Below are 18,222 nucleotides of genomic sequence, written 5' to 3'. Positions count from 1 at the left end.
ACCTCCCTCCTTCCCTAAAACCTCTTTCCCACATTCATGGGCAACTCTGTAGCTAGGTAAGTAATTCTGACAGGAAAAGAGGACAAAAGATATTGCAAAGTCTGAACGCATGGCCAAGAAGACAGAAACAGCAAACCCCCTAGACTCAATACAGAGCAAACAATTCTCCCACAAAAGTAAAACAGGGACCTGGAAAGATGGCTTCGAAAGAGCCCCTTGGGGCAAACCTAGCGACCTGACTCATCCCCTGGTCCCACATGTTGGAAAGAAAGAACCAAATTCTTCAAGTTGTCCTCTGACCTACACACATGCACACAACATCTACACAATACAAATGAAGAAATGAATCTTTAAAAAAAAAAAAAGTACAACAGGCCAGTGACATGGCTCAGAGGGTAAGGTACTTGCTCCTAGGCCTAACATCCTAAATTCGATCTCGGATGGAAACAACTCCTCTGACAAATTGTCCCCTCCTCTGACAAATTGTCTCTGATCTCCAGGCATGTACCATGCCACACTTGGCTGGCCCCAACCACGTGTCCATACACAGAGAAAGAGACATACATTCATAATTGTAAGAAAGCAAGCCTGGCTTGATGGCACATGTCTGTAATCCTAAATTGGAGGTTGAGGCAGGAGGATCATAGCTTCACCCAGCCTGAGCTAGATGGCCAAGTCCTATCTTAAAGGAAAGAAAGAAAATAGAAAAGAAAGAAAGAGGGAGGGAAATGGAGAACAACACTCAGTTCTAAATTAAAGTCAAATCACTTGCAGTCTGCATTTACAATGATGCATTCTGGGTCTTATCGGCAAGTGTAGGTACTGGGTCTGGGGATGTGTAAATGTGCACTAACAGGAAGCCGGCCAGAAGATTCCTGCACACACTAAGGCTTGAGGAGCAAGCCCGTGCACGCTCCTATCTGAATATAATTAACTTTGAAGCAGTTAACTATCAATATCAAAATGAAGGTGAATTATATCTTAAAAGCCCATTCTATTAGCCAATTACATTCTATAACTGACTACAGATAGACTTAATGAGGCCTCAAGAAGAGGAACCGGGAGCTTTATGCTTTTCCCTTTCCTAAATTTCCCTGGTGACTATCATTTAATCCAATCTATTAAACGTGAAAGCATGCATCATACATCACAGAACATAATGCTATAAATCTTACCAGCTGCCTTATGTCTTGTGCATTTTTACCATTATAAATTCACCTCGTAATGGATAAAGTATGAGGTTTTTAGATGAAAACGAGTTAAATAGATCGGTATATTCGAGAACTACCAGAGTTGAATCAAGACTTTTATGATACTCTCCTTCCGTGTTAAGGAAATGCACCCGTTGCCTCCTAGCAGGATCTCTCCTAGAGTTACTACACACTAAATCGCACATGCGCATGCGCACGTATGCGTCAGAAAGTAAGCAATGGCGGATTCAGACCTGTGCGCTGTGCCCTTTGTGTAGCCCTGCTTGGCAGGAGGTTAAGCGTACCACCTAAGTTTTGGCAGTACTGACTACATCACACAGATATTTTTCTTAATTTCTCAAACAAAAGAAATTTATTTTCGGAGCCAACACCACAATTCACTCCCTCTGGGAAGAGCCAAAGGAGCGACAGAGGAACGTGGAGTGGACCTGCCATGTCCGTCAGCCTCTGCTTCCTCACACACAGTTGTTTGTTTTCAGGATGGACAACCATTCGACAGGAGGCTGCCACTTAACGAAGGGGAAGATGCCGGTCTGACTGAACACACAACACGGAAATGGAGGCACAATCTCTGTGGCCACTGCCAAGAGATTTATATTTTCTTCCCAACTTGGGAAGCACAAGGTGGCCAAAAACAACAGCAGAATAATATAACGTGTACAGTGCTAAGTGTTGCCGTCACGAAGACAACAAGCTTTAGAGAACCAGCTCAGCAGTGAAGGGCAAACTCGGGCTCACTCTCAGCGCCTACCTCAGGTAGCACACAGCTACCTGTAAGCCCAGTCCCAGGGCACCTCATACCTTCCTCTGCCTCGATGGCTTCTTCACACACGTGACACATAAAAACCCACAAAGGCAAATAAATACATGCACACAAATTAACAATAAATCTTTTAAAAATACAGCATGATAACTGACTAGAGATATTTTAAACCAACCCTATTTTTGTTTCCAGAACGAATTTCTAATTCTTTTCCCACTCTCTTTATCAACAATAATTTTTGTGGATATTTACCTGACAGAGTAGAAAACGTTTTCCTTCAAACATGACTCAGGAAGATCTGCAGGAATTTCTAGCAGAAGCACACACTGTGTTCACGGGGTCACTTCCAGGCCTTATCTACAGTGAACTGCTGCTTTGTGAAGACCGTGAACAGCATTGCAACGGTTGCAGCTTTTCTCAGAAGACAGCAGATGCCATCTGCGTTCCTGGTTATTATAAAATCATTCCACACATGCTACTTTATATGTGGCTTTCTTTCACTCAATATTACATTTCAGTGTCTGTCTGTCCACTGCTGAGGAAGACAACTTTTTTGTTTTGCTTTGTTTGCTTTTTTGAACCAAGTTCTCACTATGTAACCCTGGCTGTGACTCACTAGATGGATGGGGTTGGCCTCAGACTCACAGATATCCACCTGCCTCTGCCTCCTGAGTGCCAAGACTAAAGACATGGGCCACCACAGTCAGCCATTTTATTGTCCTTATATCAGTTTATACCATATATGTCAGTATACATCATATGTACTGGTAGATGCTATCACATTGTCATTGTATCATATTAATATTGAGCATTTTCTATTGCCGGTGAGTTGAAACACATTTAATCTTATAACGAACTGCTCCACACTGGCAGTGTTTTCTGCTAAGGATGCTGACCGTCCAGCAGTGGTGAGAGCTCCCTCCTCTGCACTTCCTGGAATCAGTGCATGGCGCAGCCTTCCAAATACTTGACCTAAATCAGTGTGATGCTCTAAGCCATCCCAGGAAAACTTTACCAAAGAAGCCAGTAATTCCTTCATTTGTAATATTTGAGGTCTTCGAGAAAAATAATTAATCATCAACAAATACAATAATCATGACTCCAAAGGTAACCCCCAGACTCACTTGTAACTTTCCACTTGTCTGCAAGAAGAGACAGTTATGAAGGAATCCGTGCGGGGACTGTAAGCAAGAGGGCCAGGCAGAAGAGAACCAGGGAGAAACCTCCCAAAGGCATAGCTTTCCTGCTCAAACACCATCAGCATGCCATCCATAGACTGGATACAAATTAAATCCCGACCTAAAGGAGAATTAGAAGAAATTAGGCACCTTATTCTTTATAAGTATATCACAATTAGCTTTTACACTACAAGGCAATCTCAAGGCAGTTTCAATTTTAGTTTACAAGCCAGTGAAAATATCAGGTTAGTATATAAACACATATGCACATGACCCAGTTTTTATATTCATAAGATGTTTATAGTCTCCTTGTATATTCAAATCATATTCACCAGGGGTTTCTACTTTTAATAACATTTCTTTTTATATATTATATTCCAAAACCTCCACAATTTCAAAATAATCCCTAAGAACAATCATGATTCTAAGATATTGCTTTTCCCAAACTCCGACACACAACAAAAACAGTTCTCTAGGGAACTCCTTCTCATTGTCATAGCGTGATCTCCTGTTTTCATATGACTTAGCCATCAAACAGAACATGTAGGGAGCCAGGGACACCAATCAACAGAGCAGCACATGCACAGCACACAGCAAGCTCTGAATTCAACACACCACACACAAGAACACATGCATGCACACACATACAAAAATGCACACACATATAAATGCATGTGCACTCATGCATGGCCTCTCTCTCACATAACACACACACCTATGCATGTGCAGTTATTCATGCTCATGTACACACAAATGAATATGCACTCATGAGTGTTCACACACAAATGCACACACACATACCAGGTCCAATCCACAGAATTGTCTAAGTACTAATTTTATATAAATCACAGTGACAGACAGTATTGAAAGTGAAAAGCACTAATCCAGAAAAATAATAATCTCTGATTGCCCTACTCTGAAGATGCCTTCTACTATCAATATAACAGTCATGATCTTAACAGCTCTTAAGATAGGGCTGGAGAGATGGCTCAGGGGTTAAGAGCACTGACTGCTCTTCCAGAGGTCCTGAGTTCAAATCCCAGCAACCACATGGTGGCTCACAACCATCTGTAATGGGATCTGATGCCCTCTTCTGGCACACAGGTGTATCTGCAAATAGAGCACTCATACATTAAATAAATAAATCTTTAAAAAAAATAGTTCTTAAAATACACTAAGATGAGGAAGGCAACTTTCATGATTTAGTACACAGTCCTTAGTCTGAGATAGAAGGTCCACCTCTGTGTGTTCCGCCTATGTGACCAGTATACCTGACACCAAAAAGGGTCACTATGGATGACACCCACACTAATTACCTTATTATGGTAATTACTTCATCGTATAAACACATATGTACATATGTTTGATATATCCAACATTAATTACACTGTGTACCTTGAACACACAGTCTTTGTCAATTATACCTCAGTGATGCTATAAACAGTTCCAAAGTCAGAAACAAGATGCCAAAGATCCTAAAGAGGGGAGCACACACAAGCCACACAAGACAATATAAGATCATTATGAGGGCTTCTATGGCTGACCCAACTCGGGAGGAACGAGGACTACTGTGGAAAGGAATCAAAGGCAGTACCAGCAGTGGACAGCGCCTAAGGCCCTGACAAAAGCAAGACAACACAGACACAAAAGACACACAAAGCCAGGCATGCTGCTCACACCTACAAGCTCATGGCTTAGGCAGCTGAAGCAGAAGGACTCCCACATTTCAGGGCCAGTCGAGTCTACACAGTGAGTTCTGGGCCAGCCAAGGCCTGGGACAGGCCCCATCTTTAAAACAACAACAACAATAATAAATAATTAGTAGTTGTAGTAGCAGCAGCAGCAGTAGAGGTAATAAAATTAAAGAAAAGTGCATAAAAATAATTTTCAAGAAAGAAAACTCTAAGTTCAGTAGAAAAGCAATTCAGCTTACATATTTCAAATGAAGCTCCATCTAATAATGAGTTCATCACTACAACATGGATGCCATAGTGCTGACTGCTGCCCCATGGTCATTCGCCAGATGGGCAGCTGTCCTAGGTAAAGCAGACTCGCAGTCTCCTGTTAGAGACGGCACATGACTGATGTCAGGTGGCCTCATTGGGAGATGGGGCTGAAATATCTGTGGATGACAGGGGGTAAGGGGTGCAGCCTTAGCCACTACAAATCAGCCCACAGCAAGTGCTTGGCTGCAGGTGTGATGCCAGAGTTTCAGAAGTCATGGCCTAGCATGATAGGATAAGGAAACAGGACTTGAAGAGAGCCTCAACCCCAGAGAAGGGTAGCATGTTTGGCTTCTGTGAACACAGTGGCGTAAAGGTCTCATTTCCTGGAACTCCAGCAGCATCAAGGGAAATACTAAAACTGTTTAGTCCAAGACACCTGCCCCCCACGCCCCTGGAGGCACATAGTCCAGGGTTCATCGCAGCTCCACCAATCAGTACTGCAGATGGGACAGCAGCCTCACAGTCTGTAGGGCAGCACGCCCACCTCTGTACCTTCTATTACGATATGTGGGATGACTAGACCAGCAATGGAAACGCCTCACCTCCTTCGCTGTGTGCCTGACACTGTATACCTCACGATGGCACCCATGTCCCACTTTTGCTTCTGGTGGCCCTCTCTCCTATACTTTTCTTGCCTGCTCTAGTGAATGAAACCTTAGCCCTTTCTATTAATGTTTGTGGGAAATGACTTCATTCTGAATTTAAAAATAGTCCCTGGCTTTATGCAAACTACTTAGCGATGTCCAACGCAGTTCAGGGATGGGTGTAGTTTACAACGGAGGAGGAAAAAAGTCCCTCGAAGAAACTGGAAGTAAGGACAGGGCGAGATGGTCAGTCAGAGGCCATTTGACTTTTGGAGGGCCAGGTTAAGGTGGAAGACACTATCTCAAGTCTCATCTGGAGGCAAGAGATTCCCATGACTGACAGGGCCACGTGGAGTTGAGTCTGACTCTGAATCAGAGGGTGTCTTCCCATAAGTGTCTCTTTTCCTTGCACTCACACTCTGTCAGTGAGCTCTCAGAAGCCCAAACCGACTTCCACCTTAAATTAGCTATTAAAATGATCTTCTTTTGTGTCTCTCATCAACCCTAAACCCAAAAGCAGAAACCCTGTTACTCGTCCGTATAAATTATAAAATGCCCGGCACAGAGGAGATCCAGTAAGAAACATCTTTTGAGTCAAGCAAAGAAATTTATTCGTCTGCACTTCGGATTAGCTGGGACTTTATTCTAAGTACTTCATACACTTCATCCAAAGTATGCAAAAAACGCTTCAGTTATTACAACCTTGGCTACTAATATTTAGAAAAATGTAGAGATCAAACCAAAACATAATTCAAAAACAAACAAATAAATCTTTCAGATCACTGCTTTGGAAACTACCTGAGAACGCATACCAAAGGCTGTTCTTACAGATAGTGAGAACGGAAAGGAAGGGCCGCACAAGCCGTCTGACAGAGCAGAGCTAGCAGGAAGTGACGGGATTGCGGGACACTTCCAGTGACATACTGATGGACCGCACTGAAGAGTCCTCGCCACATCGAGGTACCAGCTTATAAGGCTTGGAAGAATATTAGCAGAATAATGGCCATCTCAAGTAATAGTGTCACTTATTACATATTCATTAGAACCCAGACTTGTTCTAAAGAATGCCTCAGACGTGTGAGCTATAATACTCAACACACTTTACACATTGCACATTAAAACTCATAGAGCCTAATTAATTCACTTAACATCGAAGAGTTAGAAAGTGACAGAGCGGAACTCAGGTTGGGATCGTCTGTGTCTACAGACCCCGCTGGCTCCTGCAGAGGAAGGAGTCATATCGCTCTGAGAGAGAATGCTTAGCGGCAATGCAGACTGTAAACCATGCCAACGGGTCAGAGTGTCTTCACAGAGAACTCGCTGGGAAAGGCTTTGTGATAAGGGGGATGTGTCTGCCACCACTGAATGATGAGCAGAAGAAAGATCAGTGGGGGCGAATGGAGAGGGAGTCTCCGGGAGAGAAGATGACTCCCCCAGAAGAGTCAGAGGCAGGGATGCTTGACGAGGCAGAGGTTCAACCAAGACGGCACAAATGAAAAACGTAGGCCAAAATACATGATAATACTTTAACGAAATCCCCCAAAATTATACCTATAACTTTTAACTGGAAATTATTAAGAAAGTTGAAGGTTTCATCATGATTTAGACAATCATCCCATTAATCTCAAACAGAAGAGAGTAATTATATAATTTAATTATTTGTAAGACCGGAAAAGGGTTGAGAAAGGGTCTATCAAGTCCATTTAAAACGATTTTTAAATCAATATATACATATATATTTTTTTTTAATTTTTTAAAAGCAAAGGGGAAATGGTGCCTGTGAGGATAGAGAGGAAACTAGAATGTTCCACCATGGAGGCCTCATGAAATGAATCCGATTAAACAGTGTATCTCATTTCCTGATGTTAAAATACAAAGTGCTAACGCGATACATAAAACAGCCACCCAGTTACATGTTGAGCTGACCACTAGATTAATGGTTTAATAAATTATAGTCTGCTCACTAAAATGGTGTGTAGGAGTATGTATGTATGGCCATTCCCAGAAATTCTTTCTACCAAGCACAGCCCAGAGAATTTTCCATCACTCGCTACCATGGCAACAAGGCACTCTTGGATGCCATTCCTGCCATCTCTCTGCTGTCCTCTCTCCCTGTGGAATCCGCGTGGCACAGGGAAGGGAGTGAAAAACAACAAAAAAACCACCATCACTCTGCCCCTCTCTGTGCTCATCCGTCTTCTGAACACTGACTGGAGATACAATGTAGCAATGTGCTCGTGACTGTGGCCAGGCACAGACTGTCATTCAGCAGCAACTGTCAAAAGGACCTGGTCTCGCTCCAAGTCAGAGAAACACATGAAGAACAGCTGCGTAGGTAGTCGGAAAGGCAGACGGGGTGCATCAAGAGATTGATACACAGGAACAAAAGAGGCCACACGTCTGTGGAACTTCCGCTCTTTCTACACAGGGAAAAAGGTTGTGTTGTTGTTACAAAAAAAATCTGAAATACTAACTCATTAATCTTTAAGCAAGCCTAAGTCAAAATGATAAAATATGTCTGCTGTGAGCAAAGGCATAAAAATGTTCAGAATAGGATTCCAAGCTCACTGCTTAAAAACAACCGGTGCATGGATTTCAAGGTTCTTCAGGTTGTCCACTTGCCATCAAATATCCTCTACGGCTTTCATTCCTACTGTTGTACAAATAAAACCACTGCCATAACTATAAACACTTGGTAACTGGCTGGAGACGAGGAAAGCTAACCTCTGTATCCTTCCTGTGGAGGTTTGAAGGAGAGTGGTCTCCATAGGCTCCTGAGTCCAACATCCACTCCCCAGCTGGAGGAAGTGTGTCACTGGGGCTGAGTTTTGAGGTTTCAACATACTCCGGCCATTTTGTGATATCTCTTTCTCTCATGCTCCCTCCCTCCCTCTCCCTCCCTCCCTACCTCCCTCCATCCCTCCCTCCCTCCCTCTCCCTCCCTCCCTCTCCCTCCCTCTGCCAACTTGTGAACGGAGACGTAAGGTCTCAGCTGTTTCCACCTCCATGCCTTTGCTCCACCATCTTTGATTTCAACTCTCTACAACAGTGAGTCCCAAATTCACACTTGCTCTGCTAGGTGGCCTTGGTCACGCCGTTACATCACAGCCACAGAAAAGCAGCTAAGACGCTACTCTTACACTTTCTTGTTTGAACAAATAATGTGTGACTAATAATAAATAGTCCATTTTATACTTAGATTCCAAGCCTAAAACCTTACTTCTAAATAAAGGAATAAATAAATTTTCTAACCCTAAGCAAACAGAGAAATAAACAAAGAGAAAACATGTGTTTGACCAAATAAGTAACATTTGCAGGTAAGTTCCAGAGAAATAACACAGGGTCTCAATGACAGCTCAAGTGTTGCCTCAAAAATAACTTTGTGAGACTAATCCCAAATTCAGGAAAAGGCATCGGGTCTGCACGCCAATTCTTCCAATGAGCTTGTCTTTTGACATTTTCTTGTGTCTCGTCTTAAACAGAAATGTTAATCGCTTCAAAAGCACATGACTGTGTTTCACCTAGTTATCTAGCACTTTCCCCCTTAATTGTAAACAAATAATAGATAATGAAAAACCAGAGGCTCTCACTAAGTTAGCACTCCCTGTGATGATTCATTAAGGGTGCAGGATAGAACTCCCCGAATGCTCTAGCATCCCCGTGCCTACAGAGAACAGGAGAATTGCTTCCTCAGGCGCAATGAGCATCGATGTTTTCATAACATTCTCTGCTAACAAATGCCACAAACAGGCTTTGCCCAACTGGTGAATGCTGGGAGACACAGTGCCGTTTATAGGAAACCTAATTAAAGGCTGCAGCAATATAAGAACAAGGCCATGTTACAAAGGCTACGGGAGAAGGGCGAGTGTCTGCAGGAGTCGGGAAAGCCTCAGAGCAAAATCGCACGTGGGTCTTTCAGTTTAGTTTGCCAGGCAATCAGAGAAATAAAAGCAGATGGAACAACATGAACCAAGTCACAGATCATGAACGAGAGGTGTGAGGGTGTCGAGGGGGAGAGGGTGGACGGCAGAAGACACTGCTAATGAAGAAGGCACGTTCATCAGAGCTAAGGTTAAAGCGACATCTCTCCAGGGCAGTGGCGTCCACACGTACATCCTGGGAGTGCCATCAGGCTCCTAATCTGGAAAGTTAGCAGCATGAAGCAGGCGTCTCATGATGCTGCATAGACATAACAAAACGTACACCTTCTCACACCTGGAAACATCCGATAAACAGCGATTGGTGTGACTATTACTGCACAGACACAACTGTGTGACACTGTGAAAATCAAATGTGAAAAATGAATTTCAGGAGAATTTTGTGCTTTGGGAAAAATTATTGGGAGGAGAAAGCGCACACACACACACACACACACACACACACACACACACACGTACATGCAAACATTGACATATACACATTCATAATTACATGCACACAAGCGCATGAACAGGCACACTTTGAAACTCATCTTCTTTGTCAAAGCAAAGGGGTATTTCTTTTTAAGATTTTTAACTATGGAAAAGCCTCCCAGAACTTGGGTATATGTGAACTACTGACTGTTCAGGAGGGCTGGAGAGACGGCTCAGTGACAGCGCTTGCTCTGCAGTTACGAGGGCCAGATGATGGATGCCAGGACCACATAAGAAGCTGGTCATCCGATACACACCTGGAACCCAGCTCTGGAGGTGGGGGCAGAGACCGGAAGAGCTCTAGGATTTGCCAGCTTGCGGCATAAAAGACAACTTGAGTGCCACACTCAGGGAGAGACCCTGCCTCAAAGAACTAGGTGGGGAATGACAGAAGAAGACCCATAGCATCCTCTTCTGGCTTCATAAACATGCACGGGTGCATTTACAGGTGTAAACATGCTCACACAAATAAATAAGTAGATAACCCTCTTTTAAGTGTTCCTTGTGCCAAAACCCTATCTGGAAATGGAAAATGAGGGGTTGGGGATTTAGCTCAGTGGTAGAGCGCTTGCCTAGACTCAAGGCCCTGGGTTCAGTCCCCAGCTCAAAAAAAAAGAACCAAAAAAAAAAAAAAAAAAAAAAGCTCTCAAGAGCTGTTAGCATGGAAATGGAAAATGAGCTGTTCTGTGACTTCACGACTCAAACATACGACATCCATAGTCTTCTTATTCACTACGTCCTCACTTATTCTCTCTCTCTCTCTCCCTTTTCTCTCTCTCTCTCTCTCCCCCTCCCTGTCCTCTCTCTCTCTCTCTCTCAGTCTCTCTCTCTCTCTCTCTCTCTCTCTCTCTCTCTCTCCCTCCACCCCTCTCTCCCCTCTCTTCTCCCCCCCCCTTTCACACACACACACTCAACAATTGTAAATAATATATAAGAAACAAGACAGATGTCGTCACACAATAAAATCCATGTGTTCAAAATTCCTTTCTTCTTCATCAAATGAAGGGTAAACTCTCAGAGATGGAAAGGAACACCACTGTGTGCGTTCATTTAAAAGCCAGCTAGTTTCAAAGTCAGATAAACTACCCAGAATAATAGTCATAAGAAATTCAGAGATCACTTATAAAAACACACAAAGTTGCTTAAGTTCTCATTTTGTGAACCTATTCTGCATACACAGTATTAGCCCCCTAAAAATTCAATCTAAAAGCAACTGTCTGCTTTTATGTCCTGTTTACTCTCATTAGCATATCAAAAGGAATAAGAAAAACTCATGGTTTAAACTCACTGTGCTCTAACCATGATCAATCAACTAAAGTTGGGGGTAGGAGGCAGGCGTTGGGAAATTCTGGGCTGGGGCTCAGTTTGATATGAACACTATCATTAGAAATGGCAAACCAGGCTGAATTAGATGACACTCCACGAAGAGTCAGATCTATCGCAGGGTTCAGTGTGCAGGTTAACCACAGTCTAATGTATCTTGCTTTTGCTTAAAGGAAGCAGTTAAACTGCTCTCTCTAACGAAGGTCACAAGCACAGACACACCATAACAATCAAGTCGCAGAAGCAGTTACCTCATTAGCAGAATCCTACCAGCCCCAGAGGGTAGGGCACATTGGTCCCAGGAGCCTCCCAGGGTGTCGGTGACCATCAAGGCAGCCATGATGGCTCACCACACTCAGAAGAAGCCCCTTAAGGGAGGGCATTTTATCCACTAAGCCAGGAACAAGGAAAAAATGGCTTCAAGTCCTGTTCAGGCCTAAGTGACAATACTTCTCAAACTCCACTGTAGGGCTCAGGAAATCGAAGGGTGAGGTGAGGGCGCCCTCTGCTGCCCAGCAAGGAATCGTGTGTTACCAGGCAACCACTGACTGGGGTTGGCCTTTGGCTTTTTTGAGGCAGTCCCACTACAGACTCAGGATGCCCCTGAACTTCAGTCTTCCATCCACTATGTCCAGGCAGGAGTTTGCTTTTTAAAATGTTTATACCCATTCCCATAATTCCTGGGACTTTGCTTTTCTCTATTAGAGATGCCTTAGAACACTGGAATGTGGGCTGTGGTGATGAATTAGTGTGTAAAATGCTTGCTGAGCTCAATCCCAGAACCCATACAGAACATGTCTGGCATGGTAATGTGCACTCAGAGCCCAGTGCCAGGGCAAGCACAGGATTTCACTGGTTAGCCAGCCTCACCTGCTTGGAGAGCACAGGCAAGTGAAAGACTCTGAGAAACATGAAGGTGGACAGTAACCGAGAAATGATGGCCAAGGTTGCACATGCATATGAGAACACATACACATCCGAGCGAACAAAAAGAATGCTGTATCACGTACAAATGTAAAACTAAGCAGGGCCACTTACATGTCTCAAATGAATCTTTCTAAGTAAGTATGCCCCTGTCTGGGAGTGTTCTCTGCTCTCGACTTAACTGAGAGCCATCACACAAAGAGGAAGGTAAGCAGAGAGAGCAGAAGTGAAGTGGATTTGAGGAGAACAAGGACAGCAATCAATGAACGTATCGTCTCGCATGCTCTGGTGAAATTACTAGAATCAAAGACTTAACCGTAACAGCCAGGTAAGGAGTGCCAGCCCCCTCATCATCCGCACCTCTCACAGAGCAGCTCCTCTGTAAGGGAGGAAGATCAAGAACCATTGTCCTCCTGTGGCGAGAACTGCGGTTTGGGGAAACTGTGGCCTGCTGAGGGACACAGCAGCTGGACAGCAGGATCAGGCGCACAGCAGCCTTTCAGTCTCCACACTGTCACCAGCTGTATGGACCCCCACAGTGGGCACTAATGAGACTCTGATTTCATCTTTAAGGTGGCCTACCATCATAACCGTGTGCCGTATACTTGTCACATCAGATTTAAGTATGAAATATTAAGTAATTGATTGGACAGAAAAAGCTTGATATAGTGCTCATCAACAATAAAATTAAATTATAAAAAGGAATGAAAAATCAAGTAACACCTATTCTCTGTGTTAAATAAAATATTTGTTAAAAGCAGAATTTTAAAGTATTATCAATACGCTGCCAAAAAACAAAGGAAATAAAATTCGGAAGCCAAAACCAACGTGAAAGTGGAATCCACAAAGGTACACAGAGCCCTCGGGACATTTTCCTGAGCCAGATAATCTAACCAAAAGCTTCAGTTTCATGGTCTCAAATGACAAACGAAAAGGAGAGAGTGAGGAGCCGCCGCCCAGCATGGCGACCCCAACAGACCCTCACAGCGTCTTCACCCCCCCACACTCCAGCACAAAGCTAAGACCACAAAGAACCTGACCCCTAACGTGAACAGAATTCACAAATAGCGTTGCCTCAACCAAAAAGGAAAGAAAAGAAAATACACATATCAGAACTTGGAACCAGATGAAGGGGGAAAAACCTCTCGTAAGAATTCATAAAATTCATTTATTGTTAAGAATTGTTTTCATGTTCTGGGCTTTTTGCTCTTCCAGATGGATTTGAAAATTGCTCTTTCCGTGTCTTTGAAGAGTTGTGCTGGGATTTTGATGGGGTTTGTGGGGAATCACCATCCCTGACCTCAAGCTACACTACAGAGCAATAGTGATAAAAACTGCATGGTATTAGTCCAGACACAGACACATTGATCAAGAGAATAGAATTGAAGACCCAGAAATAAAACCACACACTTATGCACACTTGGTCTTTGACAAAGAAGCCAAAAATATATAATGTTAAAAAGAAAGCATCTTCAATAAATGGTGCTGATCTAACTGGCTGTCTGTATATAGAAAAATGAAAATAGACCCATATTTGTCACCTTGCACAAAGCTCAAGTCCATGTGGATCAAGGATCTCAATATAAAACCAGATACACTGAATCTAATAGAAGAGAAAGTGGGAAAGAGCCTTGAATTCATTGGCACGGGGGGGGGGGAATTTCCTAAACAGAACTCCAATGGCTCATGCTCTAAGATCAAGAATTGATAAATGGGACTCATGAAACTGGAAATCTTCTGAAGGCAAAGGAACAGTCAATAGACAAACCAGCAACCTACAGATTAGGGAAAAAATATTCACTAACCCCACATCCAATAAAGGGCTAGTATCCAAAGTGCATAAAGAACTCAAGAAGCAAACCACCAAAAAAACAAACAACCTTATCAAAAAACTAAACAAAAAATTCCCAACAAAGGAATCTCGAATGTCTGAGAAACACTTATAGAAATGTTCAAAAACCTTAGTGATCAGGAAAATGCAAATCAAAACAACCCTGAGATTCCACCTCACACCAGTCAGAATGTCTAAGATCAAAATCTCAGGTGACAGCACATGTTGGCGAGGATGTGAAGAAAGAGAAACACTCCTCCACTGCTGGTGGGATTGCAAACTGGTACAACCACTCTGGAAATCAATTTGGAGTTTCCTTGGAAAATTAGAAATAGACCTACCTAAGACCCAGAAGTACCACGCCTGGGAATATACCCAAAAGATGCCCCACCATGCCACAGGGGCATGTGCTCCACTATGATCATAGCAGTCTTGTTTGTGATAGCCAGAAGCTGGAAACAACCCAGACGCCCCACGACAGACTAGATACAGAAAATGTGGTTCATTTACACAATGGAATACTACTTAGCTAGCTACTAAGAACAAGTTTTGCAGGAAAATGGATAGATCTAGAAAATATCATTCTGAGTGAGGTAACTCAGACCCAAAAGAACATGTATGGTATGTACTCAATAATAAGTGGATATTAGTCCAAAACAGTACAGAATTCCCAGGATACAGTCCACAGAACTCAAGGCTAACAAGCTGAAGAGCCCAAGTGAGGATGCCTCAATTCTACTTGGGAGGGAGAAGAAAGCAATCACAGGAGGGGTGAGGGAGAGAGGAACCTGAGAGGGAAAGGGACCAGGGAGGGGAAGAGGGGAACATGATCAGGTATTGAGTGGGGAGAACAGGACTGAGGCCCTGAGGGCCAGCAGAAAGAAGAGAAACAGGCTACCTAGGGAGGTAGGAGGTGGAGGGACCCTCCAGAATGTACCAGAGACCAGGGAGTTAGGAGACTCGGGACACAAAGAGAGGGACCTTAGATGAAATGCCCTACAGTCGGGAGAGGGAACTTGTAGAGACCACCCAGCAGAAAGACAGGGCATCAAGTGAGGGATTGGGTTGCTATCCCACAGTCAAAACTCTGACCCATAATTGTTCCAGTCTGAAAGAACTGCAGGCACAAAAATGGAGAAGAGCCTGAGGAAATGGAGGTCCAGTGACAGGCCCAAAGTGGAATACAGCTCAAATGGCCAACCCAAGGCCTGACACCATTACTGAGGCTATGGGACATTCACAAAAAGGGATCTACCATGACTGCCCTCCAAAACACTGAACAAGCAGCTGAAAGAGTCAGATGCAGGTATGTGCACCCAACCAATGGACAGGAGCTGCTGATCCCTCTGGTGGAATTAGGAAAAAGCTGGAGGAAGCAGAGGAGGAGGGTGACCCTGTAGGAGAACCAGCAGTCTCAATTATCCTGGACCCCCGAGATCTTTCCAACACTGAGCCACCACCCAGGCAGCATACAGCAGCTGAGATGAGGCCCCCAACACATGTACAGCAGAGGACTGCCGGGTCTGGACTCAGTCAGAGAAGATGCACCTAACCCTCAAGAGACTTGGGGGTCCCAGGGAGTGGAGAGGTCTGGTGGGGTGGAGGTTGGGGAGGACATTCTTCTGGAGATGAGGAGAGGAAGAATGGGATGTGAAACAGTCGGAGAGTGGACCAGGAGAGAGATAAAATCTGGACTGTAAAAAAAGAGAAAATAAAATTTAAAAAAAGAATTCATAAAATTCATTATGATCTTAATGTTTACTCTGTGTGTGTGTTTGTGTGTGTGTGTGTGTGTGTGTGTGTGTGTGTGTGTGTGTAAATTTAGAATAAAATGATCCTGGGCTAGAAAGACAACCAAGCACATAACCAAAGAAAGCTCAAATCTTAAAAAAAAAAAAAAAAAAAAAACACGCGGATAAAGTGCTGAAAAATGTGACCTCACAGTCAAAACCACATTATACAGGGACCTTAGGGAAACTGGAGCAGGGGACAGCAACTAAATAGCGGAATTAGAATCACAAAGACTTCACATACTGAAAATGACAGAACATAAAAATATGACGTCCTTAAGCTAAGGAGATTAAGGCAGGCGTGAAAGGTCAAGGGTAAGCTGAGCGTGCCCAGAGGTGCGTGTGCTATGGAGGAACCCTCCCGAGCACTGGTGTGCAGCCACGAGCAAACCAACCCCAACTGTGTCCGCCATGACTCCCTCTTCAACTGTGACTTCAGCTGGGCGTTCTGAGGCACACGCCCCCTACCTAAGCGTGCTGGGGAGTGTACCCAACCTAAAGCACTCCTATGAATGAGTATAAGTTCCCAGAGAAAATCTCGGAATTTCCTTTGCTCACAAGAGGCGTTGCTTCCAAAATGGGTCCCGTCTCTTCCCCCCTACCGGCCCTTTAAAATATATACAAATGTATTAGGTATTAACTCTTCCTATGTATGGATATAGCAGGAGAGTCGTACAAATGGCTAAGCAGATTTTTATCGGAACTTGTGAAAAGAAGTGCTGGAATAGAATTAACGGAGTGGCACGGGTCCAAGAGCAGTGTTGGAGGGAATCCGTGGCTAGCCAGGCACAGTGGCACAGGCTAGTGTGATCTCAGCCCTTGGGAGCCTTCAGTTCAAGACCAGATGGGCTACAGAGAGAAACACTGTGTCAGCCTGAGTTTGTCATTCTAGTACTGTAGGAAAAAGAAAAGTAAATCTAAATAAATTGAGCAGAATGCATCTCATTAACAGAGAGGAAAGCGCTGTGAAGTTAAAACTCACAGCAGGGGAGATGGGCCCACAGCTCAGCTAAGACAGAGAAACAGGAAAATCTAACAGGAAAAACCAACGCATCTAAAACCTTGATTCCTTCAATGAATTGAAAAATAACTGTCAACATAGCACCGCATGCCCCTCCTACACGCTTACACATGGAAACACACACTCGCTAAATGCAAGATAAAGACAGACATTTAACTTTCCGTAAAGCACGGATTCTGCTGCCTACATCGTGTTCCGGAGCCCAGCGCCCGCACTGGCCCAGCTCCACAGATGCAACCCAGGGCTTCTGAGTGCCAGGGGAGCACTCTCCAACTGAACACCGATCACAGACCGCAAATCCACCTGGACATATCTTTATTACCTTAGCTTCTCTCATAATAATTGTGCTGTTGTACCTATTAGTTTTAGAATTCATGTAGTTACCTTTCTCCTCAAACTAAAGGAACCCACTTGTCTCTATGTTTTTCATCACAATCAGATCCAACCTCTGACAAACAAATGTCAGAAAGGGAGAGAGGAAGAAAGGAAGGCAAAATGGAGACAGCTAATTTATTTACACATGGGGGGAGACAGAGACAGAGAGGGACAGAGAGAGACAGAGGGGAAAGCAGAGAGAGACAGAAAGACAGTTTTATTCTCTCATATATTACAGCCCAGCCAAAGTTTCCCATCCCTCCTCTCCTCCCAGTCCCTTCCTACCACCTCCTCCACCCTATCCACTCCTCCTCTGGTTCCTTATCAACCAAGTATGGTGTATCAAGTTGCAATAAAACTAGGTGCATCCCCTCATATTAAGGCTGGACCAGTAGGAGAAGGTTTTGAGTTCTCTGTATAGTCTAGAGTCTAGCACTCTGTCAGGCACAGAACTAGTAAAAGACTCTTCCCATTCTGCCAGCCACCCGTTCACTCAAATTATGGAGTCCTTTGCCTGCAGAGGCTTTTGAGTTTCATGAGGTCCCATTTGTCAGTAGTTGGTCTTAATCCCTGTGCTATCAGGGGCCTGTTCAAAAAAGCCTTTCTTGTCCCAATTAACTCAAGTGTTCTCTATCAGACCCAGTGTCTCAGGGGTCACACTGAGGTCCTTGATCCCTTTGGAGTTGAGTTTTGTGAGTATAATTTTCTAGTTTGACCAGCACCTTTTGTTGAGGATACTGCCTTTTCTCTGGTGTATATTTTTTGGCCTCTATGGAAAAGAAGAAGAGAAAGAGGAAAGGAGAG

At 43.9% G+C, this 18,222-nt stretch overlaps 1 protein-coding gene across 1 annotated transcript in view; it reads right to left on the bottom strand.

Moving 5' to 3' along the window:
- Window positions 1-18,222, bottom strand: part of Bbs9 (Bardet-Biedl syndrome 9) — a 405,125-nt gene that overhangs the window by 281,370 nt on the left and 105,533 nt on the right. Inside the window, 1 exon segment of the mRNA XM_032909494.1 lies at window positions 3,099-3,273. Coding sequence (XP_032765385.1) covers window positions 3,099-3,273 — 175 coding nt within the window.

This window comes from Rattus rattus, chromosome 8 (assembly GCF_011064425.1).
Source record: "Rattus rattus isolate New Zealand chromosome 8, Rrattus_CSIRO_v1, whole genome shotgun sequence".
NCBI lineage: Eukaryota > Metazoa > Chordata > Mammalia > Rodentia > Muridae > Rattus > Rattus rattus.
The sequence above is the reverse complement of the archived record's forward strand: the minus strand, read 5'-3'. Positions and strand labels throughout refer to the sequence as shown.